Below are 25,296 nucleotides of genomic sequence, written 5' to 3' on the forward strand. Positions count from 1 at the left end.
TTCAAAGGCAGAGTTTTAATAAAATTAATCATTTTTATTGTTTTACCAAGAACATTATTAAGTGAAACTGGACTTTAAAAACAATTACCACTGTGTGACGGTAGAGAAAACAGTGCCTAGGAAGACAGTTTGGTGCCACTGCCTTGATTCATGTTAAGAGCCAGTGGCGTTACTTCCGTTGTTTTTGCACCATTAGTGCAAATGCCAACACAGCGCAAAAGGCAAAGACCATCTTAGTATTATCATGAAATTAGTTTTGACCCCCAGGGAGCTTCTGGGGATCCCCAGGGTATATAGACCACAGGAGAACTGAGATAAAGGGGACAATTATAAGGATACCATTTCTTATCTTTGGAACTAGGAAACTTATCTAAGAGGAATCCACAAATCTGATGGTGAAACTCTCAACAACAAGGTCACTTAATCCACAGAGCTGTAGAAAGATTCAACGAAGAAGCCGACTCATTGGAAAAGACATTGATGCTGGGAAAGAATGAGGGCAGGAGGAGAAGGGAACGACAGAGGTAAGATAGTTGGACGGCATCACTGACTCAATGGATGTAAGTCTGAACAAGTTCCAGGAGATAGTGAAGGACAGGGAAGCCCAGCATGCTGCAGACCACAGGGTCACAAAGAGCTGGACACGACTTAGTGACTGAACAGCAACAACATGTAGGTACAAATGAAAATCTTTATATTTTGTTCAAATAAAAGGATTCAGCAAGGAGAATGATAAATATAACATCAGTATCAGATATTATTCTAGTTGATGGAGAGGAGATTAACTGAGAAGAATGCAACAAAGTGGAGAGTCTCAAAGTCTGTGAAGGCAGAGCTGACTCTGGAAGGCCAAGGTGAAGGCAGAGTACATAGAGAAGGGTGAGAAGTGAGACCGGATATTCACCTCCAGCTCTTCGTGGCCAGATGCCTTTGGCTGGCCTGTCTTAAGAAGTAGTAAGGGCACCTTACTTCAAGCTTCTGAAGGCTGAGAAGTCCTTGGGAAGACAACTAGAACCAAATCTCCTGTTAAAAACATTTTTTTGATAATCTTTTCTCTCAAAATAATTGACTTATTCATATTTCTAATAGATCTGTCAGTCATTAACAAATTGAGTTACTATGGAAGAATAAAAAATCTTAAGTTTGGATGAACCATTTCAAAAATCTTTTTTTTTTTTTTAAAGGCCAGCTCCTGGACCACACAATAAAGCCCCCAAATGAGGGGATGAGTGGATTCACACTGATGTTTAAATTTTTAGATTTGACAAAAGTAATGCAGGCAATTTTGGCAGCTATATTCAGTAGCTTAATGCTAAGCTTTTTGTGCTGAATACAGAACAGAATGAATTTTCCACCAGTGTTTCGACTAGGAGGTTTTAGGATTCCTATTCATTTCAGACAGCAGTCTGAAGCTGCTTGATAAAACAAGTACTGGCTATTTCATAACTGCCTCATAAAATGTCCCAATACTTAAGAGAAGAGAAAACTCAAGACAAAAACATTTTGAAAATATATGTTGTAACCAAAATCTGGAATGCTAAGTAAACATCCTTTAGTGTTCAGCCAGAAAGACTTGCAGCTGTGGCATCTGTCGCTTAAAAAAATACAGTGAAGATCTCTATGTTAAAGATAAATGATATTGCAAAACTTTCTTATCAAAAGCAAATACATTTTCTGATTCAATTTATGTAGGAAAAAGCTTTACACTAAAGCCCGTTTAATGTACAGTAAAAATACTGGAACCTTTAAATCTGGCATTTGGTTTGACTGCATGCTAGGCAATTTGATTTTCTGTTTTGCCACTACACTCTCTTTACAAATTGCAGATTAATTCTTCCTATAAGGACACCTTTTTATTTTAGCTTTGTTTTCTAACTATGGCTACTGCTAAGTTGTTGATTTTATGATAAAAAATCAAATTATAGATTAACTACAACTAGGCAGGAATGAAACTGGAGAGCTGTTCCTTTAAAAAAAAAGGAAGATAAAAATTTCAACATTGGACTAAAATATGATATAGTCATATTTTAAAATATACATATATATTTTAACATGGATTAGATCTAAATCTCCCAAAGGGCAAACACACTCCTCTGTAAATGAGATTGCATGAGAATCTGGAACCCGGTTTGATTTGTGCAGCCTGGCTAACCACTGAAGATAAACACCAAGCCTGTTCTAATTCCATATGCAGCTGAGCTAGTCTTCCACCAGCAGAGGAAAAAGAAAAAAAATCCGTCTTATTTTCTAAAGTTGCCTATCTCCATCTATTTCTGTGGAATTGCCACAACTGCTCAGATAAAACATTTGAGAGTATGTCAGCTTTAATTAATGTAACATGACCTGATCATTTCCACAGTTAAGAATAAAGAAGTTTGCATTTTTTAAATCCAAAGCTCAACCTGGAGATTATGCTAAGCTGCTTCATTCATAGTCCACACTCCTCGGCTCATGTCAGAAGGACAGCATTTGTCCCCTCTAGTGATAAACAAATTATACATGAAATCAATTCCACTTCACAATCATTTTCCCTATTGGGTATTATCTTTCCTTCTCTGCTCCCTCCAGTTAAGCCCGCATCCTGTAACTTGCTAATGAGCTGGGGGCTTTCTGTTCCAGGTGGCACCCCCTGCCTCGAAGTCATGACATTTCCCATTTCGAATGCTGCTGGCATTTTTCGACAGCTCCTGCTAACTAGCCTTTTTGACCTGTGCTAAGAGGAACTCATCTGATCGAATCCTCTAACCTGCCAATCATTCCAGCAAATGATCTTCACAGTCACTCCCAAGGCAGGAATGGAGAAAAAAAAAAAAAAAGAAATGCAAGTGAGAGAATGAGGGAGTAGGCAAGCGGCTGCCTCTGCAGCTACCTAATGAGAATACTTTAAGTCTCGGAGGCAGCTGAAACACTGAAAAACTGGTGGGAAAATTAGGACACAACTGAATGCCTGGCTCTGTAATTACTGGTTTCTTTCCATCCTGAGATCATTTTGAGAGCAACACCTATGAGATGTGCCAATTTCTAAAGAACACAAGAACACCCTACCTTACACTAAGAAAATAGATGTATTTCTCCTGCCACTATCAATATGCAATTCTCATAATCCCATTCTGTCAGACAGGTTCCTTTGCAGAATTAATCATGTGCTATAAGCTTGTTAAATGTGCATCTGTAAACTAAGGATGATTATCATGCTGGCCACAGTGAAGAAAGGACCTCTTTTTTTTTCTTCCCCAGGCATATTTTAAATGTTGCCACCATTTAGGGGGATGTTGATTTAAACATGTTTACATAAAAACAAATAGATGTGGTGAAGGTTGGCACTGGGCTCCGGGAGAATTCAAGACTGACAACATTGGATAATCTGGACATTCTTGATTTTAAAGGGAGGTAAAATAGTTTTTTTTCTTTCCAGATTTTTCTTCCCTGTGCATAATCGGTTTATTAAGTGGGTTCCCAACCCACAGAATAACCCAATTACTTTGGGAAAAAAGATCCACTATGTGGATCTTTGGTAATGTATCGTAATTCTAGAGATCTTGACATGAAGTAGATTTGTTGACCGAGGAATGATACAATATAATTACGTGTTATCATTACACCATTTACGTAATAATGTAAAATAAATACTGTACATGATTTCATTGCACATGATAATCAAACATCTTTCCCCATTTATAACAATTAGGCCAATAGCCCCATTTACAGTAATTATTATATGTAATTGAGGGCATTTTACTAATTGCATTGAAAATGATAATCCAGAGCAATTAAAAATCCAAGGGCACTATACATAGTGCAAACTACATTAAAAGAATGGTGATAATTTCAAGGAAAAAAATTCAGCCAAGTATGGAAGTTAACAGCACAGTATTTGACTCCATGCTTGGCATACCAGGTAGAATTTATTCTGAGACAAATTTCCATCGATTTCTCAAACTTCTGCATTGTTTTTGTTCTAGAACTTGTGCACTATTTTATCAGCTGGAGAAGTTATCCTTTGCTTAATCTATGATGTTATCCTAACAACTCTAGGGCTGTTGACAAATTATTCCATTTGGCTGGGTGAGTGTACAGAGTGTATGTGTTATGTATGTATGTATGTATGTATGTGTGTATGTGTGTGTGTGTGTGTGTGGTAGAGGAGACAGCTATCCTAAATTCCAAAGCAGACCCACTATATTATTCATTTGCACAACCAACTTGATGTTCTTAAAAGCTTTATTTATTCATTGAAGCATCTCCAAGTTTTGCAAACATTTTGTTAAATATATTTGTAATAATTTAGCTAAATGTTTAACTTTGTAAGACGTGAAATCCATTCAGGTTGTGGTTTTCATCACATTGGCTATCTGTCTAGAATTTTAATGTGTCTAAGGACCGAATCCCTGGCTTTTGTCCCAGGGGCCCAATGTCTAACCCTCCTCGATCCCTCTCCCATTTCTTCCCAGACAAAGCTCGTCTGTGAGGAGTATCTCAAGAGTGGTGAGCATGTGGGGACAATGGCAACAGTTTCCAGCTTTTTTCTTCTTTTTTGCCTTCCCTTCTCGGCACTGTCATTTAGACATTGTCCTCCACGCGTTCAAATGTCATCCCAGACCATCAGCCCACTTCAACTCAAACAGCCTCCTTTTATGCTCAGACACTTCTTAGAGCATCTGCAGACCACAAAGACTGTGTAGTGGGACTCAGCTGCTCTACTGGTATTAATAATACAATACAGTGCACTTAGGGCACAGACAAGTCCCTCTGTATCCCAAACTCTTAAGAATCAACATGAAATGAAGGGGGAAAATAGAGCACCTGGACTGATTATAGCTCCTTGTTCTATGTGACAGCTAACTTCATAATAGTTTGGCCAAGCAGTCTAACAGAGAACTTGCTAGTAGCCTTATCGCATCTTGTGCCCACTATTTATAAGAAAACTTCACTCATATTATGCTGCTGGCTAAATAGTCCCTAAGAAATTAATTTAGGTTTTAAAAAGAACAGAAGACGCAAGTTGCAGTGCTATTCTCACCACACCCCCCCTTCCCCATCCCCCCAGTCCTCAATTTGAAAGCTCATCTGACCTGGAAACACTGAATCACAAAAACATAGTCAAGTTTTGAGCCTCCATGGGCTGATGAACCAGTTTGTGGAGCATCAAACCAGGTTCTTCTCTTTTAGCCATTTCGCATTTTAAAACTCTCAGTCAGGGAAAGGCAAAAGCAAAAAACCCTGTATTTTTAATGTAAAAAATATTAACTCTGAATTCCCTGTGCTTAAGAAAAACATTGAAATGTTTAGAGGTAATGGAGGATCATGTGAAGAAAAACTGGTTTAGAAAAACAATGTGGATGTGTACACGTGTGTATCTGTGAGAAAGAGAGGTGAGAGAATGAATATGATACAGCAAATGGAGTAAAAAGCAAACATTTGGGGGAAGTGGGTGATGGGTATCAGGCATTCTTGGTACTACTACTCCTGCAACTTTTCTGTAAATCTGAAAACATGTCCATACAGAGAAAAATATATCCTTTAAAAAATGCACTCTGGATGCACGAAGCAGGATACAGTAAACGTTCTTTTCATTCTGCTTTGTGACAATCCCAGGACGTAATTAAGCAGATTAGATAGTAAAGGACTTTGGTGAGCCCATTCACAAAGCTGATGGAGTGTCGGGTACAGAGCAGAGGTGAGCCAAAGGAAGAGGGGAGTGGAGAGGCAGGGAAAGGAGGAGAGAAGAGAAGAGAGCAGACAAGTATCTGCAGATGCCCCTTAGCCTCCTATTTTGCATCAGGGTTCAGAGGAGGGAATAGACTCTCTAGGGTAGAGGAGAAAGTAAGGAAAGAAAGGTGGGGTTGGGGTGGGGAAAATAAGCCACATCCCAGCCTTTTCTCAATCAAGTGTTCACAATGGTTCGAAGCACTGTCCATTTCCCGAATAAGATTTCTTAATCTACAGCAATGAGGAAGTAAAGACAAAAACCAGGGATTCTTTCAAATGAAACCTAAGAGAAAGACTCAGGCTTGTTTCCCCCTCTGCCTGTTATTTCCACAACTATTGAGACAACAGAGATAAAACTGTAGTTGTTTGATAGGAAAAAAAATTTGCAGAGTCATGCAGACAAGAACAGTTCTTGCAGGGGGAAAAAAAAAATCATAAATCTTTCCGCTACTGAAACAAAACTAGATCCAACACTTGAATCTCTTATACTGTGATAAGTGCTGCTGCTGCTGCTAAGTCACTTCAGTCCTGTCCGACTCTGTGCGACCCCATAGACGGCAGCCCACCAGGCTCTCCCGTCCCTGGAATTCTCCAGGGAAGAACACTGGAGTGGGTTGCCATTTCCTTCTCCAATGAATGAAAGTGAAAAGTGAAAATGAAGTTCTAATGGGTGTCATCTCCTTTTGTGTCTATCGTTAAGAAAATGTAACATGGCTCAATAAGACCTTTAGTCAAAAATATCATACATGAGACTTCGCTGGTGGTCTGGTGGTTAAGAATCTGCCTTGCGATGCAGGGGACATGGGTTTGATCCCTGGCTGGGGAACTAAGATCTCACATATCACGGAGCAACTAAGCCTACACACCACAACTAGAGAGTCCCTGAACCACAAGGAAAAGGTCTCACACCACACCACGAAGATTCCTGCATGCCACAAATCAGACCCCATGCAGCCAAATCAGTCAATCAATTGATTAATAAATCACACACTGAGGACATTTTTACTCCATTAAAACTGGAGTTTCCCTCTATTTTGTTATTATTTGCTAAGTCATGTCCGACTCTTTGTGACCCTAAGGACCGCAGCATGCCAGGCTTCCCTGTCCTTCACTATCTCCTGGAGTTTGCTCAAACTTGTCTGATTTTGCCTTGATAGAGTACAGACCAGGCCAAGTGCCTTCTGGCTATACCTTTTCTAGAAGGTTCAGAGGCTGCCAAGCCCAGAGTCCTCTTCTGAGGGGCTGTTTCAGGAATGGCTGGCCACCCATCAGCTGACTGGACCCACACAACAGCCATGCTCTCCCTCCGTGATGATGGTGACACCAAGTAGAGTGGCTCTGGAGGAGGGTCTGAATCTGAGGGAAAGAGTTCGGCAGTAGACTACCCCAGAAACAAGAGAGACAAGAGAAGCAAGGTGTATGAAGAAGCAGATGGGTCAGCAGAAGCCATGAGATGCAGAGGAGATTAAAGCACCATTAGTCAATGCAGCGGAGAAGGCAATGGCACCCCACTCCAGTACTCTTGCCTGGAAAATCCATGGATGGAGGAGCCTGGTGGGCTGCAGTCCATGGGGTCGATAAGAGTCGGACACGACTGAGCGACTTCACTTTCGCTTTTCACTTTCATGCATTGGAGAAGGAAATGGCAACCCACTCCAGTGTTCTTGCCTGGAGAATCCCAGGGACTGCGGGGCCTGGTGGGCTGCCGTCTATGGGGTTGCACAGAGTCGGACATGACTGAAGCGACTTAGCAGCAGCAGCAGCAGCAGCAGTCAATGCAGAGACACAAGAGGTCACAGGCTGGTTGAGAGCGAGGGGGCTGTTTCTCCAGAAGCAGGTACCAGAGTTGAGAGGATGGCTGAGTTTGATGGCAGACAAACCACAGCTCCTGTCAGATCCTGACAGACATTCAGTCTCTTGTGAGGTCTGCCTGTGCAGCTTCTCAGACTGTCCACCTGTTCTTCCTTACTTTCCCACACAATCTCAGCCGAGACCACAGTCAACCAAGGAAACCTCACCACGCTTCCTTCCCTCAGAGGATCCCCACCCACGCTTCCTCTCAGGGGCTCCTGTCCCTGAGGGCATGGAACATGTCACCCAGTCTTCATCTCTGTCCCTCTCTGTGTCACCCAACTTCTTCCTCACTTGAGTATTTCTCTCTCTCAAACATTCTGAGCTCCTCTGAAGTCATTATGTTCTAGAACTGAAATATAATTTTACTGAGTGAATTCAGTTTAATTTCCCTGATTCCTCTTCACAAAAGCAGGCAGGAGGAGTGCCCTTCACCATTGCTGGGCAGCAGAACCTTCTGTGATGCTGAAAAGGTTCTCTCTCTGCCTTGTCCAATATGGTGGCCCCTGGTCATGGGTGGGTCATGGGCACTTGAAATGTGGTACTGCTCCTGGGGATACAGAGTTGTAATTTAGTTTAATTTTAATTAATTAAAAATAAACTTCAGTTAGCTACTTTAGATAGATAGGTGCCTAGTGGTTACCTTGTTGGTGAGCACAACTTTTATTAATAAATATTAATAAAGCACAACTTACTAATCTTCCTTTAAAAAAAAAAGAAGGGAAAGGAAGGGATAGGTTTTCCCATTTTGTCTTTATCCAGTCCTGACCCAAATAAGTTAATTACTTTACTTCATTAATGTATAATTCTTAAATATTTACTGAAGAGGTCATAATATGTGGTTCAAAGGCTACCTGCATCAACGTTCTTTGGGGTTTTAGAATGCAGATTCATGTACTCCAGGAACCTAGATTTTTAAAAACTCAATGGGGAAGACATCCCCGGTAGTGGAAGCGGATAAGGCTCCCCCTGCTAACACAGGGGCCACTGGTGCCATCCCTGATCTGGGAAGATCACACACACCATGGGGCAACTGAGCCTGTGTGCCCCAACTACAGAGCCGGTGCTCTCGAGCCCGCGAGCTGCTGCTATTCACCCTGAGCACACAGAGCCCGTGTTCTGCAACAAGAGGAGCCACCGCAGTGACAACCATGCACGACGATGAAGGGCAGCCCCCGATCACCGGGACTAGAGGAAGTCCGCAAGCAGCAAGGAAGACCCAGTGCAGCCAAAAATAAATAAGTAAACAAGCAAACAAATCAACTGGACGTTCAGATAGTGACGCCAAAGAATCTTAAGCACCAATGCATTACATTTTGTCTGGAGTTTGGTTTAAAAAAAAAAAAAAATCCTTGCCTTATTTAATCAAAAGTTTTGAGCAATGCCTGCATCCTACTGTTTACCTGGCAGCCTACTTTAGGAAATTATTGCTTAATGACTGAGTCAAACAGAAAAAGTCTACTACATGTTTTCTTCCGTTTTCATTTCATACTTACATAACGTTGATTAGCAAAGATATATACTAGAAGCAAGGAGGGCGTCACCAAAACATGTGTGCAGTTAATTCTTGCGCCTGAACCAAATACAGCTTTTTCATGCACCAGACAGACATTTGTATATTTATTATGAATTTAATAGGGTTTGAAGACCAGTGCATTCATTGAAAAGAGATGTTCCATAATGAGCATATACTATTTCAGGAAAATTATAAAACGTCTAAAAGATCAGAGACCATTCTTATCCCTTGTATTCGGCAAAAGGGAGCAGACAGGGTGACTATGCACTTCCTGTCTCAATTTAGAATGACTGGAAAATTAAGCTCAGCATGGGGTGTATTTGGTATTGCTGTGCACAAATATAAGTGATACTAATGGATGTGATATTCAATATAGTTTCTGGTTTTTCCCTTGGGGAACATGTCTATGCACATTTAAGGCGCTCTCAGACTTTAAGAAAATCCTATCCTTCCATGCTGATAAAAAGATGGGGACAACCTAGGCAATCTGTGGTCTATTCACATCTTTAGAGGATAACAAACTGTAGGAAGCACAGGATTTTGATCATCCATTGCCTCCTATCCCATTTTTAAACTTTGGGGCATGTGGTTTTCTTTTCATTTCATTTGGTTACAAGACTCTGAAACCAAAATTGCTTTCTACTGCAAAGAAAAATGCTCCTCATTAGCTTTTCCAATAAGGCCAGTTTATGCAAATCCAGAATTATTAACTAAATGACTGAAGTGACCTTAGTATGCAAGTTTAGAAATAGTTGGGCACTGTGGTATAGGAGAAAAACTAAGACTTGAACTCCTACTGTCCATCACTTTAAAATCAGAAGTGATACAACGCATTTTCCATATTTGCCTCTAACTCCCCAAAGAAAGGTAGTCAAAATGCTAGATTACAGTCTGAGCCTCTGTGAGCCCTCAACCTCTTCCCTCTTCCTCTTTTTCCCAATCTCTCTAAGGTTTATAAAGAATTGGGACATTTCAGGAAAATTTAAGATGCCACACCTCGCTCTAAACAATTAGTTCATCAAAATCTAGGGAAATATATATTTTCCTTACAAATACCCTTATTTATGTAGACTTTGACTCTATAATGTCTGCAATATAGACACTGATATTCAGCTATTGATCAGAATCAGCTCCACTATGCAGGATGTCTCAGGCCAATATATAGTCTATGTTACTTAAACTCTAAGAGAAAAACCCATTTGATTAATGTAAAATCCTAGAAAGGCAAAAAGATTAAAGTGATTTCTTTTTTTTTTTTTTTGCTGACAGAAAACTCTTAAAATCCAACTTCCATGCAGCTTTTCTGAGAAAAAAAAATTAGATGTTTCCTCAATATAATGTTGAATCAAACAGAGGCATTTGGATTTCAAAGAAAACAACAAAGACAATAATGATAATAATATTAAAGCTTTAAAAGTTGATGTGAAAAAGACAAAATTCATAGAGAACATATTTGTAGTATTATTAGATAATTCTAATATTCTAATATGTTTAAAAAACATACTACAAAGAAAAAATCATCTTTGTAAAGTCTTTTGAATACCGATGACTACTTCTGAACGGCTCTTCAGAATCCCTTTTTGCTTAGCAATTTTTGAGACCTTATGGGGAACGCTTCTGTCCAGTGAGCCTGATTTAATTTATATGGAAAAGCTGACCTAAAGCACGTTCTAGCAGTTTTGACTGGCCAGGCTCAGCTCAGAGAGACCTCCAAAGAGCACAGAAGAAAGGATACAGCCTTGCGATGGAAATTCAGGCTTGCATGTGTGTGTGTGTGTGTGTGTGTGTGTGTGTGTGTAAGGCAGCAGCACAAATGAAGTTCACTTTTTGTTTTGCTCTACTGAATTAAGGGGTTTATAAAGCCAGGGGCTCTCATTATGGTAATGCAGGTTAAACACTTTAAAAAGCATCTGCTGTAACCCTCATGAATTAAAACCATTCTCAGAACCAGGGGATAACTGGTCAAAAATGCAGTCCCATGCTTTGTCCGACCAATTGAAGAGAGACTGTAAATGCTGCTGGGCAAATAAAGCTATGCTTCTTGGTAGCTTTTCATCCAATATAGAGAAATAACCAGAAGAAGGAAGAATCTTACTCTTATGAATGAAATGGCAAGTCTACTAGTAATACCTCCTGACTGGCATTTATACACCATCTTTTATCAATCTGGGAATCTACTCTCCAATCACTCATAAATCACCACTGAACTCCTGAGAGGCCAAAACTGACCCCCACATTCACTGAGAGTCCTCAAAACCTGAGTCCACGGGTATAGTCTAACCATCCAGTAGACAATGTGGACAATTAACCTTCTGATAGTTCAGCCTGTTAATATATTTCAAATTAAGAGTGAGAGGAAGAAAGAGGAGCTCCTGCAATACTGTCTGTATCTTTGGATTAACTGGAACATTTAATTACTGAACAGTGACACAAGCAAGTAACATACGGGCCAGCAAATAAAAAGCCTTCCCCACAAAAAAGTTGATTCTCTATATACTTCAGCATTATGTTTCATTAAACAAAAAGGTATATATCAGCATAAACCTCCAAATAACCCAGACGTTCCCAACTGGCAATAAAGACACAGCCTTTTCAGAGGTTGCCAGCTTATGCTTGTTTCTGTAATTCCTATATGATAACCAATGGGACAGTCTGACATGCCTAGAGATTGTCTCATTTAGGTTCTACTTTCCATCTGCAGAATAGCAAAGGTCAAAGAATAGGAAAGAAGGAAAAGAAAATGTTCGCTATGATAAGGATTGTACCAGGGGCCACGCAGGAATCAGAAGGGGGTGAAATGACCCAAATGGCCATTAAGCAAACCTGGGGAGCCCATGCCCTTTTCCAAGGAGGTAGACAGTTCAGTTCTACACACAAACTTATGGCAGGAATGTGAGTGCAATACGGCTAGAGTTGCTGATTTTTCAAGAAAAGCCAGAAATCTAGACATTGTGTAAAATTACCCAATTTTAAAATGAGAGCAACCAAGGGGGAAAAAAATGGCATGGGCCACACACAGTAGGTCTGTGATGTAGATATTCTCCAAAATTAACCATTTCTAACCTCAGTAAAGAATGTGTGAGTAGGGAAATGATTTGCTTATGACAACAATGGTTTGCCTATGCCTATATAAATAAAATACCATTTTGGTCAGAATCCAGAAGGTGTCTAAAAATACGGAAATGACTTCAACTTGTAACGAAGGCCATAACGAACATAAAAGAGTCACTGGATAGAAAAAAACAAATCTGAAATATTTCATTTGAAAAGATCGACTTGGTGTCTTTTCACAATTATTTTCCAAGTAGAGTAGATCACCCTACCTGTGCTCTTGAGAACGCTGTGCGCATCAGTGCTTGCTATTTGATAGACTTTTGCCATAACTATTGTTTTTCCCAAAGGTCCTCATGCTTTCTCCGGCTTCCGGTTGCAATCTTACATTTGGGACGGTAAAAATAGAAGACACTGCAGACAGAATAAAAAGTTTCCATTTATATATTTATAATTGTCTCTTTCAAAAAGTGAGGTGGAAATGCAATGCTGGATGTCCAGTACATGAAACAAAATGGTATACATTGGTCTTTGAAATTGTCAAGTTGTCATAGCCACACACAAACACACAGATTTACTCACACATATGACAGGACAGTCTGACTTCCCCTCCAAACCACAGCTCAGTTGACCTCTCATATTTCTCTGATCTAGAACAATTAGCTTGAATTTGGAGATGAAATATTTTGCCCTTTCTTTGTGCCACTCTTCCACTCATTATTTGGAGAAGTATCTATTGAGCCCCATACTGTTTCAGGCTTTCAGAATCCTGTAGTGTATAAATCATAAGGAAAAGAAACTCTGGTGTTTGTAGACTTCATTTAGGGCAAACAGATGATAAACGGGCCTTAGGAAGCATCACTATGAACACAGCTAGTGGAGGTGATGGAATTCCAGTTGAGCAATTTCAAATCCTAAAAGATTATGCTGTGAAAGTGCTGCACTCAATATGCCAGAAAATTTGGAAAACTCAGCAGTGGCCACAGGACTGGAAAAGGTCAGTTTTCATTCCAATTCCAAAGAAAAGCAATGCCAAAGAATGCTCAAACTACCACACAATTGTACTCATCTCACACGCTAGTAAAGTAATGCTCAAAATTCTCCAAACCAGGCTTCAACAGTACGTGAACTGTGAACCTCCAGATGTTCAAGTTGGGTTTAGAAAAGGCAGAGGAACCAGACATCGAATTGCCAATATCCGCTGGATCATCAAAAAAGCAAGAGAGTTCCAGAAAAATATCTGCTTCTGCCTTATTGACTCTGCCAAAGCCTTTGATTGTATGGACCAACAACAAACTCTGGAAAATTCTTCAAAAGATGGGAATACCAGACCACCTGACCTGCCTCCTGAGAAATCTGTATGCAGGTCAGGAAGCAACAGTTAGAACTGGACATGGAACAACGACTGGTTCCAAATCGGGAAAGGAGTATGTCAAGGCTGTATATTGTCACCCTGCTTATTTAACTTATATGCATCATGAGAAATGCTGGGCTGGATGAAGCACAAGCTGGAATTAAGATTAATTCCAGGGAGAAATATCAATAACCTCATGCAGATGACACCACCCTTATGGCAGAAAGTGAAGAAGAACTAAAGATCCTCTTGATGAAGGTGAAAGAGGAGAGTGAAAAAGTTGGCTTAAAACTCAACATTCAAAAACTAATATCATGATATCTGGTCCCATTACTTCCTGGCAAATAGATGGGAAAACAGTGGAAACAGTGGCAGACTTCATTTTCTTGGGTTCCAAAATCACTGCAGATGGTGACTGCAGCCATGAAATCAAAAAATGCTTACTCCTTGGAAGGAAAGTTGTAACCAACCTAGACAGCATATTCAAAAGCAGAGACACTACTTCGCCAACAAAGGTCTGTCTAGTCAAAGCTGTGGTTTTTCCAGTGGTCATGTATGGATGTGAGAGTTGGACTATACAGAAAGCTGAGGGCCGAAGAATTGATGCTTTTGAACTATGGTGTTGAATAAGACTCTTGAGAGGCCCTTGGACTGCAAGGAGTTCCAACCAGTCCATCCTAAAGGACATCAGTCCTGGGTGTTCATTGGAAGGACTGATTTGAAGCTGAGACTCCAATACTTTGGCCACCTGATGTGAAGAGCTGACTCATTGAAAAGACCCTGATGCTGGGAAAGATTGAAGGCAGGAGGAGAAGGGGACCACAGAGGCTGAGATGGTTGGATGGCATCATTGACTCAATGGACATGAGTTTGAGTAAACTCTAGGAGTTGGCGACGGATAGGGAGGCCTGGCGTGCTGCAGTCCATGGGGGTCACAAAGAGTCGGGACATGACTGAGCGACTGAACTGAACTGAACTGATGATAAATACTCAGACAAATAAATCAACTAGTTCTAAGTGTTATGAAGAAAAATAAAGCAGGGACAAGAAACAGGAAGTGCTGTAGTGGAAGCAGGTCAGTGAAAGCTTCCCAGGTAAGGTACCTTTGAGCAGAGACCCAAAAAAGGTGAGAGGGCAAGTCATAGAAAGATCTAGAGGAAGATCAAGGATGAACCGAAGAAAGAGCAAACATCAAAGCCTTTCTAAGGAGAAGCAGGCAAAACAATTAGGAGGTTACTGTAAGATGCAGGTGAAAGACCATGGTAGGTGACATGGGGTGGGAAATGGCAGGGGAGAAGTCAGGATGGTCTACTGATCTACTTTGAAGGTACGCTAACAGGGTCTATGGAAGAACTGGGTTTGGGTGTAACAAAAGAAGAATCCAGGGTAACTTCGAACAACTGGAAGAATGACATTGCCATTTATGAACAAGATAAAGACTACAAAATGAGCAAGTCTGGGGGAAAAGATAAGGAGTTCAGTTTTGGTAATATGAAGCTGGAGATGCCTACTAGACATCCAAATGGAGATGTTAAGTAGGAGCTGGATATGCAAGTCTGGAATCAAGGAAGATGGGCTTGGAGATTGAAATTTGGAAGCTGTCAGTATACACAGATGATATCTAAATCATGAGATTAAATAAAATCATCTGGGCTCTTGGGAGTGTATGCAGATGGGAAGATCTGAGGATTAAGCCCCAGGGCATTCTAAGAGTGAGAGGTTTGGCAGATGAGAAATCTGCAAAGGAGTATGAAAAGAAATGTTTAGCTGAGTGAAAGGAAAATGTCCTGTCCTGGAAACCAAGTGAAGGAAATATTACCAGCAGGAGATGGTGGTCAATTGTGAATTATGCTGATGGGTCAAGATGAGGGCCAAAGATCCATGGATAGAGCCTGAAACCGACAGCTGTGGCATCTTGGGTGCAAAAGTTTGGCACAAAAGGATTTAAGAGAAAATGGAAGTCTAGGAACTGGAGCAGCGAATATATTTCAACAGGGTGAGTTTTATTTTTAAAAAGATGGCATGTAGATCCATTCAAGGCATGATGTTGTTTTAGGATAATATATAGGACATATGTAGGAATAGGTCAGAAACCCTACCAACAGAAGAGCTGGAAAGGTCCTCAGGGCTCACTGTGTCTCTAAATGAGAAGCCGGAAACCCACAGAGACTAGGGCACTTGTCCAAAGTTGCCTGGCTAGTTAATAGTGGAGTTGATGCTATAAAGCTAGAGTCCAGGCGGTCTGATTCCCAGTTCAGCGCTCCTCACACTGCACCAATTTGTTGGCCTTCTTTTACTGTAGATCTGAGCTTTGTGAATTAGCAAATGAATGTAATAAAATCAAGGACTCTGCGCTATGAAGTGTATTTTGTTCATTTACTTTGACAAGGGTAGTTCAGCTTCAATAATTTATGTAACTTGATAGTATACACAGGAGAATGCCCTGTGGTGTATTTGGGGAAAGTAATGAATTTCTTCTAAATCAGCCCTCGATTTACTTCCCTGCAATTAAATCTTTGTGAAGAAGTGGGGCAAGGCTGTTGGGGTTTTGGGATAGAGGGAGAATGACAGGGTGCCCCTAGAATTAGCCAGCTTTAACTGTCAGATCCCCAGGTAACTGTGCCATAATTCTCGCTTGATGAATTTATAATTCCTTCTTCAGTGGCACACTAATATATTACTTCTAAATTTTGGTATTATGTAAACTGGTGAGGTTTTAAGGACTAGCACAATAAAGATATTATATTGTTATACGTTCTTCCAAAGCAAATAACAGTCTGGCATCAGCATATAACTTCATTTTTATAAGAATTCAGGGAATGACTGCAGGGCTCTGTGTAACCAAGGTTCTAATAACATTTGATACTCATCTCAAAAGGTCTGCTACATTAAAAGTAGGCCAAGAAGGCTGGAGCCCACTTTGAACTTACTTTTGTTACAATCTTCTTCTCTTTACCTGGGTTTGCTTTTTGCTTGCATAAGTGTTTTCTCTTTGTGGACATTCTTTTCTTTAAAAAAAAAAAAAAAATGCCATGACCTATCTTTAAGAATGTGATGCTGTGGACTTAATTGTATCCCTCCAAAATTCAAATCCTGGAGTCCCAATGTGATAAGCTTTTAGAGATGAGGTCTTTGGATAGAAATTAGGGTTAGATGCAGTCGTAAGAGTGTGGCCCTTAGCATGAGATTAGTGGCTTATAAGAAAAGGAAGAGATAGAGATGTCCCGGTTTTTCTCTCTCTGCCATGTGATGATAAGGGAGGCGCTGTCTCATCAGGGACCTTGATTTTGCAAACACCTTGATCTTGAACTTTTAGCCTTCAGAAATGTGAGAAATAAATGTTTATTGTTTAAGCCCCAGTCTATATTATGTTGTTATTGCAGCCTGAGCAGATTACGTATTAAAGTGAGGTTCCTAAAGCTGGTCAGTCTTAACCATGACTTGGTTGCTAAGACAACCCATTTATCGGTTCTGCAACACTTCTTTTCAAATGGCCCTCTTTCCAAATCTCCTTGAAAAGGAGGGTATGAGGATATGAAGATATGAGGATACTGGCGCTGCTGCTGCTGCTGCCATTTGCCAGGTGGTGAACTTTTACAAGACTCCACATTAACATAAAATTTAATTTTAAGAATTTCAAGAACTTCTAAATACATTCTGCAGAATATTAACCTAGATAACAGTCACCAAAACCAGTCATTTCACCTAAAAAGAAACTAGTTCCCAAAGTCTCCAGAGCCTAGAAATTCTTTGTTTTGTAAACATGTTTACAAGGACGACCACGTTGTTCGAGATGGAAATGACTGTGGTATTTAAGACTGGGATTGTCCTTTCTTGCGACTGGATTTATGCTTCATAATGATTATCTACTAGACACAGAAATAGCATTTCTGTAACTCAAAATTGTTACCGGAGGCATTTAGCAGAATCTTGCTTGAAAAATATAATGATTTTTCATCTTTATTCTCCCCCCTTCAAAAGGTTTCACTGCCCCTGATGTTTAACGTTATGCAAAGGCGTGTTTCTGCCAATGAATATCGCCTTATGGTTATGCTTCTGCAAATAGCCTGCTGTGAGCTGATAAAGGGATTAATGCAGCCAAAATTCTTAATCTGTGAAATTACAAATTAAATTCTCATATTAAAAATACCACCCTGAGGTATTTTTTGTGGTTTTAATTCCCCTCTGGTGTTCTGCATACATTGTGCTTGTTAATGACGGGGACAAGGCTGTCTCCGTTGGCAGCCTGCTGCCGAGTGATAATGTGGAGGCATTTACTTACTGATAGAAACTGGATTTAACCACTGGCTGATAAACTAAGTGGCAAGTGGGTAATAAGTCCATATTAACAAAAAAGTACTACTACAGAATTCAGAATTCATAGACCATCAAAATCCTGGCTTAAACTCAATCATTAAGTCAGATGGGATTGAGATGTCACCAAGGAGGACTGCTATCAAGTTACAAGTTATACTAAAGGGGAAAACAAATCATGTGTTCGAATTCGATGAGCCAGAAACTCATTAGTTTGTTTTCAGTATGGGAAGATGTGTCACCAATTGATTATTTTTCTACAGGGATTTCATCTTTAATTTTTTTTTTTTAATGGGGATAGCAGTAGTAATGATCAATGGGTAGACTATTGGAAAGTAAGTAGGGAATATCGGATAATATGGACTCAGAATATATAAACTACTGAAGAAGATTAGTACAGGGTAGTAGTGGGTTAATACATCTAGAATCACTTTAGAGTTAAAAAAAGAAGGTAATTAGAATTCATTGTGAGATAGAAAAGATTCAGGGTAGGAACACCCTCGAGTTGTTACCTGGGATTTAGTTGCCAAATAAAAGGTTACTGTTGTCAAGGAGATTCCAGTGCTTATCAATGGGGGAAGTCTAAAGTCTAAGAGAATAAAGACATAACTTTTATGTATGGTGCGTGTGTGCATGCTAAGTTGCTTCAGGCATGTCTGACTCTTTGTGACTCTACGGACCATAGCCCCACCAGGCTCCGCTGTCCATGGGATTCTCCAGGCAAGAATACTGGAGTGGGTTGCCATGCCCTCCTCCAGGGGATCTTCCCAATTTAGGGATCATCGAACCTGCCTCTCTTCCATCTTCTGCACTGGCAGGCAGGTTCTTTACCACCAGTGCAACCTGGGAGGCCGATGTCCATGGTAAGTGATGTATATTCAAGGATTAATAATGATATTATAGATATCCATCCATACATGCAGTATATGAATTTTTAAGGGAATAAGAAAAGAGTATGAGAAGAAATATCACTGGCATTTGGAAAGAATGTATCACCATTGAACAAAAGTGTTCTTACTGCAACAGTATTTTGCAAAATTTCACAAGAATTTTGTTTCACACTTTGGAAGAAAGATGAGATCCTCCCAGTCATAAATCCTCCCCCAAATATTTAAAATGTAATTGGAAAAGGCTGTGTAAATATGAACACTTGTAAAAACAAAACAAAAACCCACCCAGGAATGTGTTTTGTTTTAAAAGACCCAGAGAAGAACTCTGTATGAATACCAAGAGCATTTGTAGTTAAAATGAATTACATGTCTTCAGTTCTTACATGTCAATTCAGTGTATTAGCCAATTGCCAACTCTGTTCGTCAGCTCACTACATAGCAGCCCTTTTTAAGGTTATTGTTACAACCAAGATAGTCTCTGAGAATCAAACAGAAATGAATCATTTCTACTCCATGTTCTGCAGCCAGTTAAAAAGTACTGTATGCATAAAGTACTAAATATGTAAATCATATTTTCCTTCTCCTTTATGACTGCTCAGATCATTTTTTTGGACACACACATAATCAAATACAAAGACATGCAGCTGCTGACTGCAGAGCAGAGATAGCAAAATAAGGAATCTATTTTCTTCCTGTGTCTGGTAAGCTCACAACTGAATGGCAGGATTCTACTAAATATATATGCACACTACCTCCCTTCCCCCATTCCATCTCTCTCTCTTTGTATACACATACACACGTTACGTACATATACATGTAATGCATATATTAACATAAACACACATAATATTACAGAAGCACAAACATGTGAACCCCTCTACATGTATGTTACACATGGATGCTAAAATCATGCCCCGGCTTCAATTAGATGTTTCAAACTTGTCATACTCACTATCAGTCAGTTCCCATAGCCGTGGGGGTAGGTCACTAAAATACTCGTGGCTCAAGGCAGCCTGAGCTGATAGTCTGTTCTTTGGGGAACACTGGAGGAGCTTGGAGGCCAGATCTTCTGCATGATTCACATAGCTGAGCCTGAAAACACAAGCAAAAAAGGGAGAAATCAGAACAAATAGAAAGTTCAAGTAAGACATGCTGTAGTTTAGTTGCTAAGTCGTGTCTGACTCTTTGGACCCCATGGACTGCAGCACACCAGGCTTCCCTGTTCTTCACTATCTCCTGGAGTTTGCTCAAACTTATGTCCATTGAGTCAGAGATGCCATGCAACCATCTCATCCTCTGTCTTCTGCTTCTCCTCCTGCCCTCAATCTTTCCCAGCATGAGGGTCTTTTCCAGCGAGTCAACTCTTGGCATCAGGTCGCCAAAGTATTGGAATTTCAGCTTTAGCATCAGTCCTTCCAATGAATATTCAGGGTTGATTTCCTTTAAGATTGAGACATTAGGCTTACCTAATTTTTCTGGGCCTATTTATTCCCGGACAAGAAAACAAGTTAAATTGGCCTTTGAAAGTAAAAAGAAGCAGCCTTCACAGTAGTTCTTGAAGTATCTGTTACTCTAAACCAGGTTTCACTCTTAGTATCCTCATTGATCTAACATATTTCTATATGAGCCAAGGGTTGATGTTTTCAATATAGAATTAGGTCCCAAGGTAGAAAATTTCAGAACATAATTTATCAAATAGTAGCCAGAATTTGCTCAGAGAGTATATGTACTGCATACACATCTGGATATATTTACAAGGAAATTAATATAAAATAAGCAGGAGAATTAAAATAAATCTTCTATTAAATTCTCTAGTTACTAAAGTTACTTTTCCTTGAAGAATTTACATTTTCTTACATTGAATGAAAAATTATTGGCATAAATGCCCTTTCAAATATTAACAATTGTAATATTAATGTGCAGGTTAACAAAGGGGATGAGCTTAAACCATATGGGACTGAATCAATTCAAGTTGACCTTTAATACAACAGTAGATAGAAAATATGTTTCAAGATTACCAAAAAAACAGAAGAGTAAAATTTTCCATGTGGTACAACTTTCAAATGAGTAGCAGACCACACTGTCTAGCCCAGTCTTGTTTTTCATGGAATCTCTTTTTCACCTCTAAGAGCAATCAAACCCAGAGAGTTAACCTAAAGATGATGGTTAAACTCTTCCTAAGAGTGACTACTACTTACGAGTAGTTGAACATGTGTCAAGCACATTCTTACGCACTTTTCACAAACTCTCATATTTACTATTTGGCAAGATAACTCTGTTTCCATCTTAACATCAGGGGGAGCTAAGTGAAAGTCAGAGAAGGTAATAAGTTGCCCAATTAGCAGGTTGAAAGGATTCCAATCCATCTAGAAACAGTTGACTCTAAAGTGGTTTGTATGTACCAAAACTCTCAGAAAGTTTCAAAAGGCTTTTACCCACAGATTCCAGAGTTTGTGCAGTAAGATGCAGTTAAGTCAGTGGCTCTGAGACAGCCAAAAGAATGTGAAGAAAAGCTGCATCTGCTAGTGGGTATTCTTTCAAAAGCCCTGACACTACAAAAAATTCAATTAACCAATAAACATTTTTCCTCAATGATCAAAAATTCTCTCCCTCCCCCTCCTCAAGCATCTCTTAAGGGCTGATTTAAAATTATTAATGGTGTGTGTGAGGGGAGGATGGGTTAGGGGTGAGGAAGAGGAAAATAGCTCATGAATTTGGGAAGAGAAAGAGAAAAGGAGGAGAGCAAAGAAAAATATTACAGTATCCAAAGATCCAGTCTAAGAGACCTTCTTTCTAAATCTTTGTAGGTACAGGTCTCACTGATGGGGGTTCAGTGTTTGGCTACTGCAAGGGATGTTTTTAAAAAACTGATCAGCGTATTGGTTTTAAATTTCTACCTGGCAAAGAGAAACCTGTCTAAAGGAAAAGGAGGTGTTCTTAAAATTCTCTGTGCTTTTTCTCTTTCTTTTAATAGGGTCCAGGACCATCCAAGTCATTCTTTCCTCTTACTAAGACTATTTCGCTAGTAAAAAATTTTCATTAACATCTTGCTAAACATCAAATGCAAACTTTGAGATAGGTAGACTTCATGGTAAAAACTTCAATTATATTGAATGTATAGTTTATGTGTAATCACGGTGAATAACATATTGGTATCAATTTTATACAGTTTTGATAAAACACAACATCAGAGCCAGACTGAGAGTAGATATGAGTTTTAGGCCTGACTCTGTTACAAGAGAGATGAACTACATTACATCTGCAGTCCTTCCAGCTTCAATAGGCCATGAATCATCCTTGCAGTGTGGTTTCACTATTTTGAAGAATGGTAAGTATCTAGATTTAATGTAAATGCATAAATAATATTTAAGCATGATAAATTGATAATATTTATGATAAATATCTAGATTTAATGTATACACATCTGAATATAGGGAATTAATCAAGAAGACATTTCCCTTTCTCCAAATAGACCAAACTTGTTAATAAAGTCAATAAAACAATAAAATGCTTATTTGTGCTATTCAGTTTATGCACAAACATTTGAATTATCATATAAAATTTTAATTTGGAGAGTTTGCTATCTTGTATTTCAGGAACCACATTTTGGGCTTGCATGGTGTCTCAGTGGTAAAGAATCCTCCTGCCAACGCAGGAGACATGGGTTGGATCCCTGGACCAGGAAGACTTCACATGCCACAGAGCAGCTCAGCCGGTGTGCCACAACTCCCGAGACTGCCCTAGAGCCCAGAAGCTGCAACTACGGAGCCCACGAGCCACAGCTACTGAAAGCCATGTGCCCAGGAGTGGGTGCTCTGCACAGGAGACGCCACCGCAATGAAAGGCCCAGGCCCCCAACTGTGAGCCGCCCCTGCTTGCTGCAGCTAGAGAAAAGCCTGACCCAGCACAGCCAGAAACAAACAAATGACCATGTCCACTCCAGCTCTCCACACGGACTTGCCACCTCACAGTCTTCATCATTACCAGAACCTCTTTTTGAGTCCATTTAAATAGTTTGAGATATGATACTTCTGGGATGTCTTATTTGGAAGTTTTATCCCAAGCACTTAGTTAACTTTATCAGGATGTTAGAATGACTGTGGTTGTTTTCGGTCACCCACTGTGATGGGAGCCAAATTTTGTTTTATATATGGTAAAGTTAGGTAATTAAAAGCTTAGCTCTCTAGCACTGTTATCTCTTCCTGGTATATTCAGTTTTTAATCCTTCTATGATGACCTTGTTTATCTTTAATAAAATTTTCTGAACTAACATTCTTTTTTTCTCATTAATGTAATGACCTCAGCTTTTTTGTTTGTTTAGTATTTGCCTGGTATACCTTTTGTCATCCTCTTTTATTTCACATCAGTAATTTTAAGGTGTCTCTCATAAACATTTCATAATCCCTGTCTTCTAAGGAGAAAATTTAGTCCATTTATATGTCATGATTACTTTACTGATATATTTGGAATTACTGCTACCATTTTAATCTTGCATCCTATTTTGTCCTGCTTTTATCTTTTCCCTCTTTCCCTATCTTTTTTGGATTGAGTTTTAAAATTCAACATTTTCCATCTTCTATTTTAGAAGTTATACATTCCATTTCCATGGGTTTACTTGTTACTCTTTCCTTTACTTTTTTCATTTCAATATATTTATTTCAATGTTTAGAGTCGAGCAGTAAGTTTCATAATTTGTATTGCGACAAAGTATTTTTCCAGAGAACTATAATCATACAACCCAGAGAGTATATATATGATTGAACTAACACCCATATATAGCACCATTTCACCAATTACATAATCAGACAAAATATCAAGTGTACAAATATTAAGTTATACACCTCAACAGGAATATAAAATGTTAGACGTCTGCTCAATTTGTCAACAGAAACAAATTTCTCCTTTTGTAAGAAAGACAGAAAGAAGCAAAAAAATTTACACTCTCTAGCAACAACTGTAGGTGAACAATTTCCAATAAATACTGGAAAAAATTAAAGGATTTTCAGAAATTTTGATTTAGAATTATTTTAGCTAAAACAACGGATCATGTCTACCTTTAAAAAAATATTGGCTAAACTAATGGGCATATTCTATATGTTCTACATGAGACACACACAGTGTTTTGCCAAAAATACTTAACAGCTCACTCCCAGTCTGTTTTCAGGCCTCTTTTAAGTTGCACCTCGAAGTGTAAACATTAAATTAATTTTAAGACATTTTTGTCTAGAGACATTAAAATATGTACTTCTGTACAATGTGGACTTTACGTGAACTTTACAACCAGAGATTTGTGATTTTAAAAATGGAGCTTTTCATAACCACATGAAATGAAATTTATAGAAAGACATTAAAACCCTGATGATGGGAAAGATTGAAGGCAAAAGAAGGGGGCAGACAGAAGATGAGATGGTTAGACAGCATTACGGACTCAAAGGACATGAATTTGGGCACACTCCTGGATTTAGTAAAGGACAGGGGAGCCTGGCATGCTCCTGGCATGGGGTCGCTGAGTCAGACAGGACTTAGCAACTGGACAACAACAACAAATTAAAAAATCAATATAAAATTTGATCAAAGGCCAACAAAATCTGTGGTTATACAAATCTTATGTATACTGTTTTAAATATGGCAGATACAGACATAAAAGAGCAGGCAAGTAGCCATACAGGCCCTCCTATCAATGTCTGAAATGACCGAAGGGATAAACCACGGAGGACAGTTTCTGGGATTTTAATTCTGCACAATATTAAAAACATACAAGTATCGTGCTGGATATTTCAGCACCTAGTCTCTCTAAAATTCTTATGTATTGATAAGATTCTGGAATGGGAATAGATTTGAAGACTTATAACCCAATACTGCATGGTTTCGGGAAGGTCAATTGATCAAAATGATAAGCATGCTTTAAATGCTGAACAGCAATATTTTTTTGCTAAGTTTCCAAACAGGTTGACTGTAATCCAAACACAGAGGCTGCAATTCTGCTAAGCTTGAGGCCTGATAAAAATGCTTATCAGCGCTCGTATGAAAGCTTCGACTTATCATTCACCACACCTATATGTTGGCTAACACATACAATAAATTGCATCCAGTCCAAAGTTCCACTTCCAAGGAAATGAAGACATAGAAGAGTCTAGCCTTACTGACTACAACAGTGGGGTCTAAGACTGCTAGTATCCATGAAGTGCAGCTGGATTTTAGAACAATGCTTCCCCATATACAAAAGGTGCTTGTTTTAAAAAATCTTGGTTCCACTTTTTTTCAGAAATTGTACTGCATCTTCATATTTCACTCTGCTTTCAATTAATGGGGCTTCCCTGGTGGCTCAGACAGTAAAGAATCTGCCTGCCATGTGGGAGAGCTGGGTTTGATGCCTGGATCGGGAAGATCCGCTGGAGGAGGGCATGGCAACCCACTCCAATATTCTTGTCTTGGAAGTCCCATGGACAGAGGACCTGGTGGGCTACAGTCCATGGAGCTGCAAAGAGTTGGACATGACTGAGCAGCTAATACACTTTCAATTTATGCTAAGACAACAAACATTAGAGTTCTGCCCAGACCTGTAACACGCTGATAATTCTTTAGGAAACTTCCTTCTTTTTGGCCACACC

General features: G+C 39.4%; 1 protein-coding gene across 5 annotated transcripts in view; it reads right to left on the minus strand.

Annotated features, from left to right (window-relative positions):
- CDK14 (cyclin dependent kinase 14) overlaps positions 1–25,296 on the minus strand; it is a 684,789-nt gene that overhangs the window by 90,978 nt on the left and 568,515 nt on the right. For all 5 annotated transcript variants that reach the window (XM_027540218.1, XM_027540220.1, XM_027540221.1 and 2 more), the window contains 2 exons: positions 19,638–19,777; positions 12,400–12,541 (listed from right to left, as the gene is read on the minus strand). In XM_027540218.1, the coding sequence (XP_027396019.1) occupies positions 12,426–12,541; positions 19,638–19,777 (256 nt within the window). In that variant the 3' untranslated portion in view covers positions 12,400–12,425. The remainder of the gene's footprint in view (positions 1–12,399; positions 12,542–19,637; positions 19,778–25,296) is intronic.

The sequence above is a fragment of the Bos indicus x Bos taurus genome, chromosome 4, assembly GCF_003369695.1.
Source record: "Bos indicus x Bos taurus breed Angus x Brahman F1 hybrid chromosome 4, Bos_hybrid_MaternalHap_v2.0, whole genome shotgun sequence".
Lineage (NCBI taxonomy): Eukaryota > Metazoa > Chordata > Mammalia > Artiodactyla > Bovidae > Bos > Bos indicus x Bos taurus.